The 18,475-nt window shown below is 38.6% G+C and overlaps 2 protein-coding genes across 2 annotated transcripts; both read left to right on the top strand.

Moving 5' to 3' along the window:
- Positions 1–533: 533 nt before the first annotated feature.
- Positions 534–7,324, top strand: LOC146461875 (uncharacterized). The gene is made up of 6 exons (XM_085086224.1): positions 534–1,301; positions 1,725–1,829; positions 3,743–3,817; positions 4,247–4,321; positions 5,504–5,557; positions 5,960–7,324. Exons 1-6 carry the CDS (start codon positions 716–718, stop codon positions 6,013–6,015), a joined length of 951 nt encoding a protein of 316 aa, XP_084942350.1. The 5' UTR covers positions 534–715; the 3' UTR covers positions 6,016–7,324.
- Positions 7,325–9,759: 2,435 nt separating this feature from the next.
- Positions 9,760–11,709, top strand: LOC146461874 (uncharacterized). The gene is made up of 4 exons (XM_085086276.1): positions 9,760–9,927; positions 10,019–10,093; positions 10,338–10,493; positions 11,108–11,709. The coding sequence occupies exons 1-4, from the start codon at positions 9,860–9,862 to the stop codon at positions 11,403–11,405; spliced, it is 597 nt and encodes a 198-aa protein (XP_084942402.1). The 5' UTR covers positions 9,760–9,859; the 3' UTR covers positions 11,406–11,709.
- Positions 11,710–18,475: the final 6,766 nt, after the last annotated feature.

The following is an 18,475-nucleotide window of genomic DNA, read 5'->3' as shown; positions in this document are numbered from 1 at the left end:
CGGGGTTCTATCCCTAACCCAAAAAAAACTGCTAGAAGTCATTTTCCTGATATTACGGGAGAGCCACTAGGTCTTAAATTTTATTTTGTTCATTCAAACTCATCATTCGCGCCTCAGTTTTCGGCCCCCTAGAAAAGGTCAACAACAACAACAACAAAAAACACTCCAGAAACTTTTCGGGCCCGAAAAACATTTTTACGCCGAAAAAAATCATTTCCAGGATATCATTTTGAAAGTTATGACGTTGAGCAAAATAAAAAAAAAAATTTAAAAAAAACATCCACTGCTCTCAAAACTACCAACAATCGTTTGAAAATCGGGATGGAAAACTGTTTTCAAAAATTCGTCATCCCAAAACCTTTCGGAAGTGTTGAGAGAAACGGACCACTGCACGCGCAGATCGAAGCTATTTAGATACACTCCAATCCAAGTAGCCTCTAGTTTCTACATACCTAACTCTGGCTGATAATGTTTCCTCCTTGATCGTAAAACGGAACTTCGCAAGCGCTTGGGTGGGGTTAATATTTAACTGGCCTATATCTACCCCAGTCCCTTCGAGTCTTTTCATCTTCTTTCGCGCGCAAACCCGCGCAAACACAAACAAATGTAGGATTGTCTTCGAATGACTGCATAATTCATCCAGCTAGCGCTTGTATTGTTTGCAAAGTCAGATTTTAAAGAACAACACCCCTAGGAAGTGACGAATTTTGACGAAATGAGTGCAACGATTTCCAGGTCGCCTTTCCTCCGAAAGAGACCGGTCAACTGCGCTGTTCTTGGAGAATGGACAGGCTTCAAGCGGCGGGAAGACCTCATGGTTGTTCTAGCAGATGTCGCTCGTATACAGGACACAGGCCTCATGAGAGAGTCCTTTGGCTTCTCGATGAACGCATTTATACGGTTGTGGAACAGCGTCGGTTACCTTTTATCGAGCAGTGAGGAAGATTTGATTCAAAACACCACCGACGAAAACATGCGCTTACTACCCTATGACGACGCGTTGGAATTCATCACTCAGCATTTGACGAGGCCAGGGAAACTGCTTTTGAAGATTTTCAACCCACAGTTTAAAGGCAATAGCAAACCAACAACCGAAACAGTTTTAATAGAACCGCTAACAGAGAACGACGGGCCTAAACTGGAAGCATCAGACGACAGCAGTGATTGCAGCGAGAGATCTCCTGAGGTGGGAATGGATCGAAAAGCGAGACTTCGGGCCGGCTCCAAAAGAGGAGAAGCCTCATTGAATGATTCCCCTGAAAGTGACCAAAACCGAAAGAAAAGCAAGACTGGTAACTCAGGTCAGAAAAAAAATGCGTTTAAAGAACGCTCTTAGCTCTAAAATATTAAACTGTGGTGTATTCACTCTAGAGTTTCATTCTGGTGGGGTGGGGTGGGTGCAATTCTATCCTGCAAGGGTTCACTGGGTCAGTAGAAAAATCCTGAAGGCCGATTTTACACAGTACAACTTTTGTTTATAAGTACTCTATGCAACTTATGTGGTGCCCACTGCTTGCATCATGCAAAAAAATTGAATACAATCGTCACCCTGAGGCCCCACACTTTCAAACAGCCAGCTGGTATGTATTGTAATAACAAATAATTATTATTTGTTTCCTATTATTTGAGTGGAGTGTCTGTAAACTAGCTTGCTATTAACTAAGAGCACTTCCATGTTTTAAATGTCATTTTTCACAGTAAAATTTTTTGTTTTTTAATTTCAGATTTGTACTCACAATCAGTGTTACTAAATGACAGCTGCCCCAACAATAATGAAACATTCCTGTCTTTTACAAAGACATTTTTGGAGAAGAGCCAATTGGAAAAAGGTATTTTAAACGCAGTTAAGCAGTTAGCTACTCAGAAACGCTGCAACTTTTCCACCAGAACAGGGCTGTACGTAGGATTTTTTGTCTGAGGGGGCAAACTCTGCACACCCCTCACAGGACAGACAGGGTTTCTAGTTGGACATTTTTGTTTTCACTCCTACACACATAAACAGAAAGTTGTCTCTAAGACCTTTAATTATTGTTTGGAATTCACATTGAAGGAAGATTTTTTTCAGTCAAATTAGTCGATTTTCGTATGATTTCGGAGCAGTATAGCTACAAGAAATAGCTCAGCAAACTCAAAAGCTATGTTAGAAAAAAATTGAGTTTTCCTGGTGGGGGCATCTGCCCCCTCTGCCCCCACGCTATGTACGGCCCTGCAGAAGAAGAAAAAATGCAACTGAAAAGAAAATTCTGCTCCATTGTGTTAGTTTGAACTGTCACACTTTGGGTTTTTTTTGTAAAATCATTTCACAATTTGTGACCGTAAGGAGATAGGTTAAGAATAGAAATATGTATTTCTACTTATCATACGGGAGTGACCAAGCGCCTTCCTGTACTTTTGAGTCACTGGAACAAGTATTGTCCACTGCCTTGGATGGAGCCTTGCAGGTTTATGTAGACTACTTGCATGGCTCCTTAGAAGAGCATTTATTATTGTGATATTTAGGGTTTTTACGCATAAGTAAAAATTTTACTGATATTATTACTATTATTATTGAGAGACATCTCATCAATGTCAGTTGAAGGGCTCGTGGGATAACAAATGTATCAGGCTTTCTAGATTGGCTTTCATGGCACAGATTTATCAGATATTTTGCATGTGGCTCTCAAATATTCCTTTAGGAAATATGGTCCCAAGATCCTTTTTGTGGTTTGTTTAGAGTAAAAGCCCATGATTATGGGCAAGGTCTCACAAATTAAAGCAATTCTCATGCATGTCCATTTCTCTCGCATTCACAACTGGTAACAGGTACGTAAGTAACATATATCTTGAGGTAGCTGGCAACATGAGAGTACTTCATGAGTTGCCACACCACATCTCATGCCACAAAACTTTGTTTGCTGTTGCAAGAAATCATGAGTTTTTTTTAAAGAACAATTTTCTTGAAAAAATTTCCTCTCACAAGTCGGACTGATTTGCAGATCTCCTGGATCTGCCTGGCATTAGGCGGATTCACTAGAAAGTCATAAGCTCAGTGAGTGTGTTCAGTGAAGCTGAGCAAAGAATCTTCCAAAATGGGAAGTAGGATAACTGAGGAACATTTGAATGGACTTACCTTAACTTGTTTGCATCATGTACTTGACATTGACAAACTTTGTCAATGTTGAGTGCAATGATACAGGAAAATTAATTTTTTACGAAACAAAGATAACTATGAGAGAAGATAAAACTGGAAAACATTTTCCTTAATTGTTTGCTCTTAAAAATTTGGCATGATGCCTTTTGTTAAACATTCCAGGGTCCACCCCACAGATAAACTGTCTGAGAGGTATCCATGCATAAATTAGGGCAATGATTTTCATATGTTAGGAAAATCCCAGACGCGGCTTCCCAAACATTCCAGATTTTACCAACTTATTTCTGCAATGGTTGGTGATACTTCCTGACCAATGAAAATATATATATTTGGATTGCTGGGAATGTGAGGGTTATGTTTAGCTTGATACCAAGACTCTAAATCCAGCCAAAAATGCTAAAAAAAGAAAATTAATAATAAATAAATAGAAAACTTTTACTTGCATCTTTATTTTTGTCATCACCTTGACCAATAATTGCCAACAATTTGACGCAAATCCTGGAACATCTGGAAAGATCAGGAAACAACGAAATTGTGATTTTTGCAACATACAACTTTGAAAAACAGGTTAAAGCAAAGGGTTGACTGCATTGTTCTATTTCACCCACTCAGACATGATGATTAAACAAATTGAAACAGAACAACAAGCTCGAACTAGCATAGAGGCAAGAATTAAAGAGCTTGAAGGTAAGTACCAGTAAAAAATACAGATGACAGCATAGAACCTGCTACCTGCTTAGGAAAGACGTGCAGATTTCAAAGTTGCAGACAACATGTTTAAATATGGCACAGCACACATTCTGAATGTCCCACACAATGCTATTATCTTGTTCAGGAGCCAGCACTTATAATTAAAATTTCTTCTGATTTAAATAATGAGAAAAATGTCCCATTTTAAGTTGTTGCTGAAAGGTTATTAAAGATTAAGAAACCTATTTGAGACTGAATCCTATGGCATGGAATGCATTTCAAAGTAATCTTCCAAAGTAAGACAGTCTGGCAGCTAATCAACAAATAGCCTTAATCATTGAATGATATGTTCCTATTCTGATTACATTTCCTATTAAAAAAAAAGATATTAATTTTTTATTGATGATAGTTTTTTTCTCTTGTCAGTTCAATTTCAACAGCAGCTTGAACAAGAAAAGGAACTCAGGAGAGTAAAAGAAGAAACAATCAAAAATCTTCAAGGTGATCGATTCATTTGAATGTTCAGAGTCCCTCTCAACCACAGAAAATTACAATTGTCATCAAAACTCTTAAGAAGATTGTTTTACCTCGAATGGACTTTCCTCCCCTCCCCCTCTTTCAGTGTTGAGTTTTAACTGTCAATCTTTACACATTATTGTTCATGGGGAATCTTTATTATTGCTTCATGGGGTGGAGCCCAAGTATTCAATTCAGTTTCCTTCATAGGCCTCAAAACTGCAATCAGGCTCTAATGCACCTGTGCTAAGTGTGGCAAGAAGATGGTCATGTGCAAGTTGGGTCGGCACTAGGTAACATAGGTTGAAGCAGACCCAAACGCTCAGAACTTTCCGATCGTCTTTGTGACATCATCTTCCGACTGCCTTGTTTTCATCAGAAAAGACATGGCGGCACATTCAATTCTTCCCTGTCCCTGTGTTGTAAAATATGTTAAGACGAGTATTCCTCAGATTCATAAATATCAAGTGATGCATAAGACTCTCAGGAAGTCTTTTATCGCTCACCTGTCATTAAAGACTGAATGTGCATGCTCAAATTCGCCTGTTATACAACAATGCCCAAGTACACACTCCCACATGGCCTTATTTGTGTATGGTGAATCCAACATTGAACAGGGAGGTGGGGGAAACAACAAACAAAGGCATAAACATAAGTAAAAAAAGTTGTCGGACCGTCAATAGAGACTTGCTTACTGGGGGCTTGTTGTCAAACCTTCTCAACAGAAATTGGTGAGGTTTGTTGGAGGGAACATGGATGGCTAGGCCAAGAAAGAGATAAAACAGGGCGGCTGGTTGTTCCTCCTCGCACCCACCCACCCCTTCCAACATTCTCAGTGATGTTTGTTTCATGGTACACTGAAGTCAGCTATTCAGACAGGCTCCACTGTTATGACTGACTCATAAAAAAATCCACAATCTTGGACAAAGCTAGTTGAGACAAATGCAAATTTTGCTCATATAATTTAATCTTCCTTAAGGAAAACACCATCTGGAGAGTAGCAAACCCTTACTCTCCCTCCCCCCTCTACCCCGATTACCCAGCCTTTTTTTCAGTGGCGAACCAACACCAATGAGGGAGGAAGGGATGAGTTGTTGATGTATCACTGTAGCAATGGAATTTGTAGATCGACAAAAAGTTTCTTAACAGTGTTCTTTATTCTGGCAGAGGAATTACAGTTATCAAACAACAAGAGGCAAGCTCTTGAAGACAAATTGCATGGTATGTTTTCAGCTTTTACCCCAAAACAAATTAAATTCCCATGGCTGCCATTATCAGATTTCTGTGAGAAGATCTCAACAATAAAAAGTTAACAGAAATATGTTAAGAGTCACTGAAGTGATGCCATGAAGTGAGCACTGTTTTTGTTTTTTCTAAGATGTACTTTTGAGGCTTTAAGTCGTGGCGTGCCATGGTGCGTGCATGCTGGTACTGAGCAACTTGGGACAGTTTTTCTTCAGAGTATTCCTTTTTTCTTTTATCTAGTCCAAATGCACTTATTATCACAGTAGCCCTCTTTCACAGTCTAAGCCCTTCATTTCAGAAACATTCTTAATTATTTGAATTGTATAGTAAGCAAAGTACACAAATATTATTTCTTTCTTTGTCTTTTTCTTGCCCCAGGAATAAAGCAATTTCTGCAAGTGGATCCAGACAAAGAAATCACCAGTCCCTGCTAGTGTGACTGTGTGCTTGCCCTAATAATGTCAACACTCAGCCCGTCTGGTGTGACCAACTCCACACAGTCTGTTGTTGGTAGTCATATGAAGCTAGGGCTCAGTGCATAACAGACCTACAGTGCATTTTAGATAGCTTTTTAAATAGAAGAAAGATGGACTTGCAGTAAGTCACAACTTGAGCAGTTGCAAAAATAAATTTTTTTCAAGCTTTCTTTTTGCAAACTGCTTAAGTTGTGTACTAACTGTGAGGATCTTTCTTCTATTTGATCTTTCATCCGCAGTTCAAAATATAATATATTTTTCATTCATTTTTATGTTTCATATATTTACATTCAGATAGCTTTTTGTTGTTTTGGCTCAGATTCGCTGGAGGTTTTGCATGTGGCCTTGAATTCCTTCAGGAAACGTTACTCCAATGTTTTATGTGCCACGTTTTGTTCCACGATTAAAAAAGAAAAACAGAAATCTTGCCCATAATCATAGGTTTTTAGTGCAAACGAAGCATAGAGCAACAAAAAAAGATTGGGGGAATGTTTCCGGGAGGAATTCAAGGCCACATGCAAAAAACTGGGTGATTCTGAGCTAAAACAACAAAGAACGATCTAAAATGCTCTATAGGTTGGTTTTGCACCAAGCTGTTTGTATGTCATAGACTTCATTGTTAGAAAATATACCCAAAAGTTATTTTTGTATTTTCGTTGCAAGTTACGGTAAAAGAGGGATGTTTTGGTTGGCTACTCGATTTAATATGTTCAGTTATCTGTATTGAATCCCACAATGTTCCCCTCTAATTTAAATCTTTCGCAAACTGTTCAGCTTGAAATGATATTGAAAGTTCAGTTCTCTGTCTTGAAACCCAAAGATTATTATCTACAATACCATCCAACTGTCCTGATTTTTCCTTTTGACTTAAAACTTTTTTGTAGCTTTTGTAGTTATCTTGTAATACAAAGTGTTAGTATTGATTTAACCAAGAGTCAGATAATTTATCTCGAAATACTGAAGAGTTGTTTAAATAAGAGTTGCAAGAAGAATCTAAAGCTCAGTTGTTCAAAGCCGGATTAATCTAATCCTGATTTACGTTTGGTCACTAATCAATAAAATTTCTTCCGAAAGATTTTTGCCTCTTATTTTTGACCCAGACTATTCTTCGCCATTAGCTGAAAATTAGATTTTAAAAACATTTGTAACAAGCAAGATGGAAACCTTGGTTAATTTTTAAATATCAGAGATTAGCGTTTAATTGACTTTGGAACAACCAGACCCTGTTCTTTTGTAAAGCAGCAATTAAAGGAGTTTGTGTTTTGAAGTCATTAGTCTGTTTTATTTAGTACAACGGTGCAAAAACTTGAAAAAATCCCTAAATTTCTTTCAAAATAAATAAATAAAACAGCATTTACTAAAAGATACAATTCAATGGCTTTCCTTCTAACAGTCATCCCATATGACTTTATTCACAATCCAAAAAAGGTGGCAAAGGTCTTAAGGTTACTGAACTATAGGATTGATTCAATTAAGGGACCGTTCATTTTATATGAGTGTGGAGTGGGCTGGTGGAAGTTTATGGGAAGGGGGGTTCACTTCAGAGGAGTAGGGTGGGGACCATGGGTGCACCTAAAAGTGAAGGATTTTGACAGTTCAGTGGTTGTTGAAAAATTTCCAGTGGTGACTAAAAGAAACTCTATAATCCATAAGTTACCGTGAAACTGACGCTAATTTTTCTTTGCATCCCTTTTTTCTACTAGAAAATTGGGAGAGGCGTTCCCTCTTATAGGTACATTTTTTTGGGGGGGTTAAGGGTCTAGTAAACTTAATTTTGGATGGATAAAATTCTACCCGTCCCTCTTACCCTAGAAAGAAATGAATGGTCCTTAAGTAGCAGCTAGACTAGGAGTAGCCTCATTATAATTTTCCCAAGGGATAGTAATGCATCGATCAATTCCAACAGTCCCCCCCCCCCCCCCTCGGAAATTAGGATTGTTGAAAAGAAACTGGCAAATGCCCCATGGCCGGGGCAAACTAGTTGTTCAAATGCCCCCGGTGCAGTGGCTAAAAATGTTTTGCTTTCTTCGTTTCTCGTCTTACTTTCAATAAAATCTAAGCTAACTGTTCCCAAAAATAGTCCTAGCTAGGTCGGGTTTTTTTGTAGTATTGTAAAAAAAAGATCATTTTGCAGCTTTAGTGTCCCATTTACATCCTTTTTATACGTATTCAATAAGAAACTTACTGTATTTGCCGATGAATTTGTCATTAAGAAAGCGACAATGCTGTAGGGTGAAAAAAGTGAGATGGTCAAATGCTCCGGGATTAATTGGGTGGAAGGCTAATGCCCGCCTCCGACCCCCGGGATGGACAGTGTGGGAAAATGCCCCACTATTGTCTCCAGAGGGGGGGAGATGGGCACAGCTGGAATTGACGTGGAATTGACTGATGCATATCCCAATACTATCACCAATGGATTCCTCCGAGGTTGTTTCCTCTAGACTGGCAAAAAATACAGAAAGAAGACAGGAAAACGGGGAAGGCTCGGCCATGCTCATTTCTGCGAATTGTAAAAATCGTTCACGTAAGTTACCCGGAAAAAGAAAAAAATCAGAGCTGGTCACATCTGAGGGGTGTAGCTTATATACCAGTCGCGTTCCTTTATTCCCACACGATGCTAATTCAAATGTTTTCGTTCAGCATTTGTCGGAAAATTTTACTGACGACATACTTTGGCCAACCGACAGTGAAAAAACGTGACTGCTCTCTACCAAAGGTAAAGTCGAAGTAAATTGATCAGAAAAATCTTTGGCCTTTATAATTTCCGTTGGATTCTGGCCTCCCATACATCTACTTCCATATGCTGTGTTTTGTGTCATGTTTTGCCTTTCCTCCAACATAGCGAGAAAAGGTCTTAGAGATGCGTCGTTCGTCTCGCTATGCGATGGTCCGTGTATCAATTCATTTTAGCTAGCGTTTTTCTCGGCTGGAAATTGAGAGCGCCAAAACAAAGGCCATGGAAAAACACAAGGCACCCTTTCGTTTTAAAATGGCCAGAAGATTCCAATATTATTTTTTTTGCGTGTTCCGTTTTCCTTTAGAAACGTAGCTTTTTCACTACGGGTTGGCCTCCATCCCGGGCCTCCCGGTACGTATCCGTTGAAAACAGTCACCTAAAACGCGTTCTTGTTCTCGTGTGGACACCTAAAATGGATATTTTCGAAAGCGATGACGTCACGAGGTAGAATTCAATGGCTACCGTTTACAAAAAGTTCCGTTTTCGCTGATCGTTTTCATTGGAAACGTGTGGACGACAGGAAAAAACGAAAAATCTTTTGCGTTTTCGAATGAAAAACGGATACATGCTGACGGGCCCAAACGATTCAAAAATGCCATGTGTGGACACACATTTTTAAAACGGAAAAAACTTGAGTTTACAAAAGAAAACGGATACATTTGGATGAAGCCTTACACAATCAAGCACATGCAAATGAACTCAACACCAACTGTCACTGAGAATTCTGAGGAAAATTACATTGAAAGTTGACAGAAAAAATAGCTTAGTCTACAATGGTGCTATCTCTTACAAGAGCGAGGTAAGGTTGCGCTGTGTATTAAATATATTATTTAAAAATTCTCTAGCAATGCGCTCTTCAGAGTTGCGTTGCAGGTTGCAGAAAATGTTGCGCGTGCTGAAGGCTGCGCGCGCGTCTGTGTAAAGAGCGCGCGCTTATTTCTGATTGGTCTTTCGATCGAGACATCACAATAGACATTCAACGTAAAAAGACAGTTTCGGTGGATAAAAATTGCGAGAGGTCTTCGTTGAAGCTTTCCGTGTGTTTTTATTTCAAATTTTGCGATTATGGGGATTCTTAAAGCCATTAGACGCTTGAATTGCTTTGGTTCCAGTAAAAGAAAGCAAAAGTCAAGGTAAGAATACTTCACGGCGTTTCAAAAGAAAATTATTGCCGATTCTTTGTCTAAAGATTTTTATCACCGCTATTTTTATATTGTTTAACAGGAAAAAATTGGAAAAAGAATTGAGTCACATGAATGCATCAATCCGTGCAATGGAAGAAAAGATTGAGACCACAAGGTACCAGGTTTCGATTTTTGTCAAGAACCTATCCTTACTTGGCGCGCTTGACATCGGTTTCATTATTCTCGCGCGTGGAATCGATCGCATATTTTCCCGCGCTTAGCATCAGTTTCCATGCTTTGCTTCTACTTCTGATCGGTTCATTGTCTCATTCAGTGCGTCATGATTGGCCCGATGTGGTTAGAATACGCGCACTTTGAGAAAGGATTTGTTTAATAATCAAGAACTGATTTTTTTTTAGGTGGATCATCGATGAATGCAAGCAACAGCAATTAGCAGAGGAACAAGAGCAGGTTGCTATAGACACCAGAAGCCAGCTGATGGGTCAAGTAGGACAAACAGATATTGAACTGAATGAAGCATTAGAGCAACGCCAAACGACAATGGTCGACATCATGTAAGTTTGAAAACGCATATTGCGCATGCACAGCAGGTACCCACCTCTCGGGATCTCGGAACATGGGCATAGTCCGTATACTCTCCTTTCTTTATAAGAACGTCTGATTTTGCGGCTGAGGCTGAAGCCAAACTAAATGTTCTTATTTTTTCAACGTTCCTCTTATAACAAAGGATTGTAAACTCTTAGAACTGGCTAGCCTTTGGCATAATAATTTCACCAGACAGAAATCAGTGATTTATGCGCCAAAGCTACAAACAACAACCAACATCGTCAACCTCGGGAAAAAAGGTCGTTTTGGTGTCTAATCTTGCAGGATCTAGCCAGCTGGTTTTTAACCCCATCAGTGAACAGTAAATCATGAAGTGAACGACGGGTTCCAAAATTGTAATAGTTAGAGGCCATAATCTGCCTTCAGATATCCATTGAGGGATCTTGCTCGATAAATCAGTTTAAAACGTTGTTTTGGTAATGTCATTTTCCAAATTTAATGACATTGACTGTCCTTGAAGACAGAAAATGACAGAAAAAATGACAGAAAATTTTATTTAAGCCTATGTACATGGTGTTATAGTTTTTCTGTACAAAAAGTAACAAATAGTTTTCCTTCACAGTGAAACTGGCCTCAGAAAAATGGCTCTAGAGAAAGACGTCGAAGCCTTAGAGAAGAGGTTAACGTTCTTTTGGAATGAACTTAATCAAAACGACCCGGATCCAAGACAAACTGCCAAAACATGGCGAGAAAATCTACGACAAATGCGTTCACAGAGTGACATGCACAAAGCAGTGCCAAAGCCGCCTCTGATTACAATTAGGGAAGATGAGGCTATTTGGATGGATAGGAAACTAAGTTCTGAAAGCTTGGAGTGGCAGAGTGAAGAAAATGTTTCAGAAATGGCCACTAACCTTTGAACTCAATTCCGTTATTTACCGTACCCGCTTATTTCAAACAATCAACTGATTAATCTATGAACAAAAGACTATCTTGAGATAGCAGACGCCCTTATTCTCTGGCTCGGGTTTTTGCGCGCCAGAAAATGCTTCTCGGCGAGTGAAACAAGAGCCGGGAATGTCGTCTGCTCTGGCAAGAAGAGCGAAATCTTGCCGAAACAAAGAAACTCACATTTTTCACGTACTGACTTAAACAAGAAGCTGGTTCCTTGTATTTTCAGACATTGTACCAGAAAATATACTAATAAATTTATAGCGGGTTTAATTGTTTATTGAAAATAACTGTGTAACAGTTGTGTCGAAACAATTTTGTCGTTCGGTGACATTGCGCCCCAACAAAACCCTGAAAATTAAAGCAGTTTCGGACTTTCAGATAAGCTTGCGCCGTGTTGCATAACCCTATTCACCTCTGATAACAGGTAGATGTATGTGGTCTAAGTGAGTTTCTTCAAATGGCACCCTCAAGGATACCCTTCTAGCAAAGCGTTTCTTTCTGGCAAGTGCAGTTTAGCAGTGTACAAAGTCGTTTGCGTCTCTAGTATTTCGCGTAGTCGGCTTGTTTATTTCTCTCAAGGTACGCTAAACATGCCAGACTGACATAATTTCCCTGCAGTGGTTTTCAGAGGTGTGGGTTGGGAGGGGACAATTGGAAGAAGTCGTGATATTTTGGCAACAGGTTTTTGACTTATTACAACTGATTAAAATTTCTGCGGGAAAATCACTCGTCGGCTGCGGAGAGTAGTCGAGATCTTTTACGGCAAATAACGTCTCTAAGACTAATAATAATAGAATAATTTGTGCGTTAGTTTCGAATAATAGAACACACAGTATTTGTTCCCAACGTAAAATTTACTATGTCAGGATCGTACCTAGTATTTTTTGTCTGTGGGGCAAACTCCGCACACCCCTCACAGGGATCTCCCGTATGCAGACAGGGTTTCTAGTTGGACGTTTTGTTTTCACTTCTACACAGAAAGTTGCCTCTACGACCTTTAGAGAAAAAAAAACACACTGATGCTTTTTGTCTTAAAATGTCATGACTTTTTATGGAGTTAACACCTTGTTTAGCTTGAATCAAACACTGTCCATCATTTAATGGTAAATTTAAAACACAGTCGATGCGCTGCTAAAAACAAAGGGAAAAAAATTACTGAGCTTCCACAATTCAAACGCACTATAACAGTGGAGCGAAGCATTTGGAAAAAAGACAGTCGTAACTTAAGTACAGCTCAAGCCTTTTCAGTATTACTGTGACACGTTGCATAGCTCTATAACACGCTACAACAATTACTAGAGAACCGAAAAACCAAATAGCCGTGCGAAGAAACACAACTCCTTGTGACAAAAACTAGTAGCCGGACCCGGCATTACAACAACTACAGAATTAACTTCATTGAACGATACAAACAATGATTAATTTCTGTCCTAACATTACACAAATCCCAACAAGAAAGGCACTTAAAACTATCACGTACTTAAAAGAGCAAACCAAACCCAACTGAAATGTCCTATGTGGCATAAAAGCACCTTCGTTGAACACACAGAGTAAGAGGTCATATTCAAAATGGAGAGAATTTAAAAGAGGAAAATCAAAAATTATTAGGCACAAATGACCTGTGAGGTTGAACATACGATGGTTAAATCCAAGGCTCTATCAAATCCTCCAAACCTGCTACAAATACTTGGGAGTAGCGCAGGCTTACTCGTGTAAGCGAGATTTAAAAAGGCTAAAACGCGCACCAGGGAGTGGCATAGGCTTGTCAGTCTTAATTTACACACCAAATTCTAAACCATAGGCAGCCCAAAATGACAGAATCATTATTTTCATAAGAAAATTCGTACTGGCTTTTCCCTTGAAAGGTTTTCCAAAATAATTATTTGGAGTTCACATTGAAGGAATGTTTTTTCAGTCGATTTTCTTGTGATTTCGGACCAATATAGCTACAAGAAATAGCTCACCAAGTCAAACACTATGTTAGAAAAAAAAATTGAATTTTCCTGGCAGGGTTAGCTGCTTCCTCTGCCAGCCCTGTATGTAGCTCAGAATAAAGCTTTAGAGTGGGAGTCAAGGTTACTGGTGATCGACCGCGGGCATAGCTACACCGGGCGTATTCAGACTCGTGTTGCAAAACGACGCGATGGGAATTACATCAAAACCAGAATAGCCTATTACACGGAACATACATATTGGATAGAACGATATTCAAGCTTTACAAAAGTACTTACTTTCAAAACTAAACAGGAAGACAATAGTTTAAAGAAAGGCTAGCCTGCATAGCAAGGGTTTCCATTGGGTTTTGTGCGTTAGTTTCGCTGTTTTATTGCACGATATCCGTGCGGTCAAAAAGCGAAAAAAATGAACAAAACCCAAATGGAAACCGCGCTCACTACGCAAGCTAACAAAAGGTTCGCGGATAGGTCGCAGTTACACGTGAACGCTAATTTACAGTTATAATATTGACCGATAGCAATTCACTGCTTTTGCTGATCTGAAATAAGTTACAGAAATGGTTTTCGCTTAAGTTATTATTATTTTTTTTATATTTTAACAGCGAAACCTAAGCAAACAAAATAGTCATAATTTTCTACGCTCATGATATTTTTCGGGATACTTTTCCAGCGCTCGAAGCAGTTGAGTATGAGCAGAAGTCCATTGCTCATGGTTGCATATATTCCCGAGCTTGCATCGGCGAACTAGCCACGACACCTTTTCGGTTAGCAAGTTCTCTGTTGCAGTCATTTTTCTTCAGAAATACGTAAATTACCATATTTTATTAATTCGTCGGTTCTCCAGAGCGAGCACAGTGAGCCCTCCTTTCATTTCAACTTTGATCAAATCACCACATTTGAAATAAAGCTCAGGCTGCTGTTCTTTTTCAGACAAGTGTCCTAGTGTTGTTCTATTCTTGGAATAGCATGTCTTGTGCTTCGATTACAATGATGGCTCGTGAACAAGACCGATGGTTCTGTGTTGTAGTTTAAGACAACAAAAATGCAGGTTGGGTTTGAAAACTGTTCAATTTGCGAATTGTTTACTGTGATGGCAGGTGCCTTCCTTTATTTGGTGAACTCGCTTTCAATATGATAAAATCGAATCCACACTCTGTCTGTACGGCTTTTAGCCGGATCATTCAAAGTAGAGTGTATTGCTTACCGGTTTTTTTTTTTTTTTTTTGTTTTGTTTTTTTTGCCACTTCCCTTTTATCTGCGGTTTGAATTTCGATCGATACGGATGAAATTGGACGTTTACTCGACTTCAAATGTGATTCAGCTGAGGCCAGCGAAACAGGCATTGACATCTTGTCAGTAACTTCACTTTCGTGTTTTAAACCTAAACAAAAGGCTTTGTGAATGTTTTCACCGATACTTTGATATATTAAAAACATATTAAAGGTCTGGAAATTAGGATTTCAGGATTGTCTGCCAATGTTGAAATTGGTCTTCAATGCTGTTCACATGTTCTATACTTGTGTGTTTATACAGAGGCCAATTATTATTTTCATATTTCCTCCTTCCACAGCCATAAAAGGGAAAAGGAAAAAGAAACGCCATTAACATATCACACAAGCTTGAAGTCAAGAGATTAAATCAACACTTTTGCTAAAATTGAGGACACAGTTTTCTTTTTTTAATTTCCGGTCGCCCCATTTTCCTTGAAACAACAATTTTGGATTTGCATTTTAAAAAAATTGCAAACCCACGGAAAATTCTTAGGTGAATTATTGGCTATCCTGTTTCATTTTCGCCAACTGTTTACTTTTTTGTTCAATCAGTCTGGCTCAGTTGAAGCGAAAAAACCCAGTTTATGTCAAGGTGAGTAATATTTGTTTGTTTCAACATGAGCATTTTGACACTTATTAAATTACTTCGTTTCGTTTCGTAGTCAGCTCTAGCAAAAACATTACAATGCAATACCATGCAATACAATACAGTACAATACAAACTTTTTTATTTCGCCAAACAGTACTATCTTTTAGATCAAAATGAGCATTAAATTACTTCGCTTCGTTTAGTTAAAAACATTTGTCAAACGTTACTACCTTTTAGATAAGGACAGTCTAGAAGGATTAAATGTTTAATGAAATGACGATTATTGGTGCAAAGTTTTCAGCTAGGGTTTTATGTTTTCGATCGATATCACAACAGCTGATCGCGTTAGATTTTTTCATTCGCAAGGCCTGCCTACTACAACATCCGAACAGCAATTTTCAAGAAAGAACCTTTGAAAAACAAAGGCTCCCCCCCTCCCCCACCATACTGCAAGCATTTGGATTATTAAACCTTTTTCAATGCTAAAAGAACACGAAAAAGTAGAAACAGATCAAGCTGTATACGTGAGGCCGCAAGTAGCCTTGGAGAAAACAGACGTCGCTTTGCTTCGTGGCCGGGGGGAGATCAGTCTGTTTACTCAGCCGGCTACAAAGAATAATACATACCCTTCCAATCTCATCGTCCAGAAATTGGATGACTCCTTGTCCGGAAGTATGGCCGTGAATTTTGATAGTAATTCCTAAACTGACGAGGAAACTAAAAAAGTTTAAACATTAGCGAACACGAGAGGACAGAAACATCGCGTACTGTAAGTACCTCCTGGTGTCTCTCATAAATCCTTAGAAAACTTTTCTTAGGATTTGTGAGAGCTTAATCTGGAGTATCTGTTTGCGCTCCAGGTTTCGTCACCTATGCTTTCCACTTTATGTCATCAAATCGAAATAAACGTGTCTCAGTTATCATATGGCGGGAGAGATGTTACGTGTCACTTGTCAAACTTTGTTACAGGACATGAATGAAATCGGGAAATCCGAACCACCTCCACAACCTCGTTCCCAGGGTCTCTCTTCTTCACGTCCCAAGGAGATGCTCTTCATCCGTGAGTTCAAACCAAAGCTTAACAAACAATGTGATTCTATCGGCGCGAAGTTGTTTATTAATTATCCCATACTTCATTGTTTCTTAGGGGCCGTCCATTTAACTTTGAGGGGGGAGGGTGGGTGATTTCTGGTCAGCAAGAATTTTTTTTTCTAGCAACCTGGTGGGCAGGATATTTTTCCCTTCTAAATGCTCTGCAGGATATTTTTTTTTCCACCTGCCCCTCCTCATTTCTCTGCAGGATTTTTTTTCCTCGAAAAAGGGTCATGTGTTTACATATACAAAATGTATTTGCATTTACATTGTGGTCATTGCAGAAATAGTCCTAATATAGAGCTGCAAAGCGTAAAAATGTTGTAAGCTATTATAATTTATCTATCAATTATTATATTAAAGATATAACTTATTTCAAAATATTAAAACAGAAAAATATAGATACATGTTACTGTTATTTGTTTATTCATGATTGACAATAGAAAAGGTTTGGATCTGTTTCTTTTTATACTAAATATATATATTTTAAAAAAATAAATTTCTAATGTCACTCGGCAGTTGCCTTGCATGTGACAATCATAAAATCGCTTCATTTACTGATTGCACACAGTTGCAGTTTTCTGCCATGTTCATTGCTGCTGTTAATTTTTATCTTGCAGCACAATTTTTGTTCACGAAATATACAGCTACTTTTTATGCACCTACCAATGTCTTGCTCCAACAGGGGGAGTGCGGGCATAAGTGGGACATTTGACCTGTGAACTTTGTCCAAGGGAGGGGACGTTTTGAACAAGAACAGTAAGGTTTGAAATGGCAGAGAGTGTGGAATTTGAAATTTATTGACCAAAAATATTTGAAAATGTCAATCGTCAATAGCCCCTGGGTATACCTGCACTCTAAAACATCGCAAAAATATTATATTTAAATAGAAAATAAGGCATTGCAAAAATATTATATAAATAATTACGTGAAAATGTTTCGGTTAAAAATTAAAAATAAAAATAAAATATTTTCTTTGTCTTATAAAACTTGATTCTTTAATAAAAAAAAATTACCGCCATTACTGCTTGTGATAAGCTAATAATGAATTGAACATATGAAGCAATAATTCTGCAGAATCACCAAATCCAGAGTTCAAAGGGAGCAAGGGAAGAGAATGGTTGCAGTTTTGCTGGGATTTTGTAAAGCCCCCCCGGGAATGATATAATAGCTTTGCAACATTTTTTTTCTTACAGCAGTGCAATATTTTTTTCGATTACATTTGTGCTGCATGCAATTTTTTTCTTCCGACAAGCGCTTGCAGGAATTTTTTTTTCAAAATCACCCATCCCCCCCTCTCAAAGTTAAATGGTCGGCCCCTTACTACACCTTTTAGCGTTTTTATTACTATTAATATCTAATCACTTGTCATCATGTGATTTATGTGAGATTATTTACTCTACTAGCTTTTTATGTCCCTACTTCTTAATGTTTCTATGTAAATACTTTAGCACTCTCATGTACTTTGGCGACTTAGTGATTCAAAGACATTACATTTGCATATTAATAATAAATATTCATGGTTTATAAGTTATCCTTAACACCGAACTTGGTACGGACCGTTGAACAGTCGAACCGTCGATCGCTTTTAGCGTTTATTTTTATAATTAAATCTCGCTCCAAGAACTAACTGATTCGAAGAAATCGAATAAACATGACGAGATTCACGAGGTGCTGAAATGGCGGACCCCTACTGGTTTTGCCCTAGTAAATAGCAAAAGACGCGTTTGTCTGTAAACATGGCGCATCCCCGGCGCTGCACAGAGTAAAAGTTCTGGCTCTGAACTAAAAGACGTACTGTAAAGCGTCGTGCACTCAAAACTATAAAGCGACGGTACTCGCAATAGCTCTTTTCAACGTCAAAACAGGAAAACAGTCGGGTTTGTCGCGTCCAACCAGGGTTGTTTATTATTAAACGGTAAAATGTTTCCGTTTAATTAATGCCCAACGAAACGGGAAAACTCTGCTACGGTTCAGACTCTTTACAAATCACAGAAAATACAAGTCAAACTGCACCAAGGTTTTCATATGCAATTGTTTTCTTGGTCAAAGCCGCAAATCTAAACCGAATGATCACCTTCCTTTCAAAAGTATGCTTTAAATTATGTTTCGTATCCAGATCTTTCTTT

Source organism: Pavona decussata, unplaced genomic scaffold (genome assembly GCF_977016875.1).
Source record: "Pavona decussata unplaced genomic scaffold, jaPavDecu1.1 SCAFFOLD_193, whole genome shotgun sequence".
In the NCBI taxonomy this organism is placed as follows: domain Eukaryota; kingdom Metazoa; phylum Cnidaria; class Anthozoa; order Scleractinia; family Agariciidae; genus Pavona; species Pavona decussata.
Note: the sequence above shows the minus strand (reverse complement) of the source record. Positions and strands in the feature narration are given on the sequence as shown.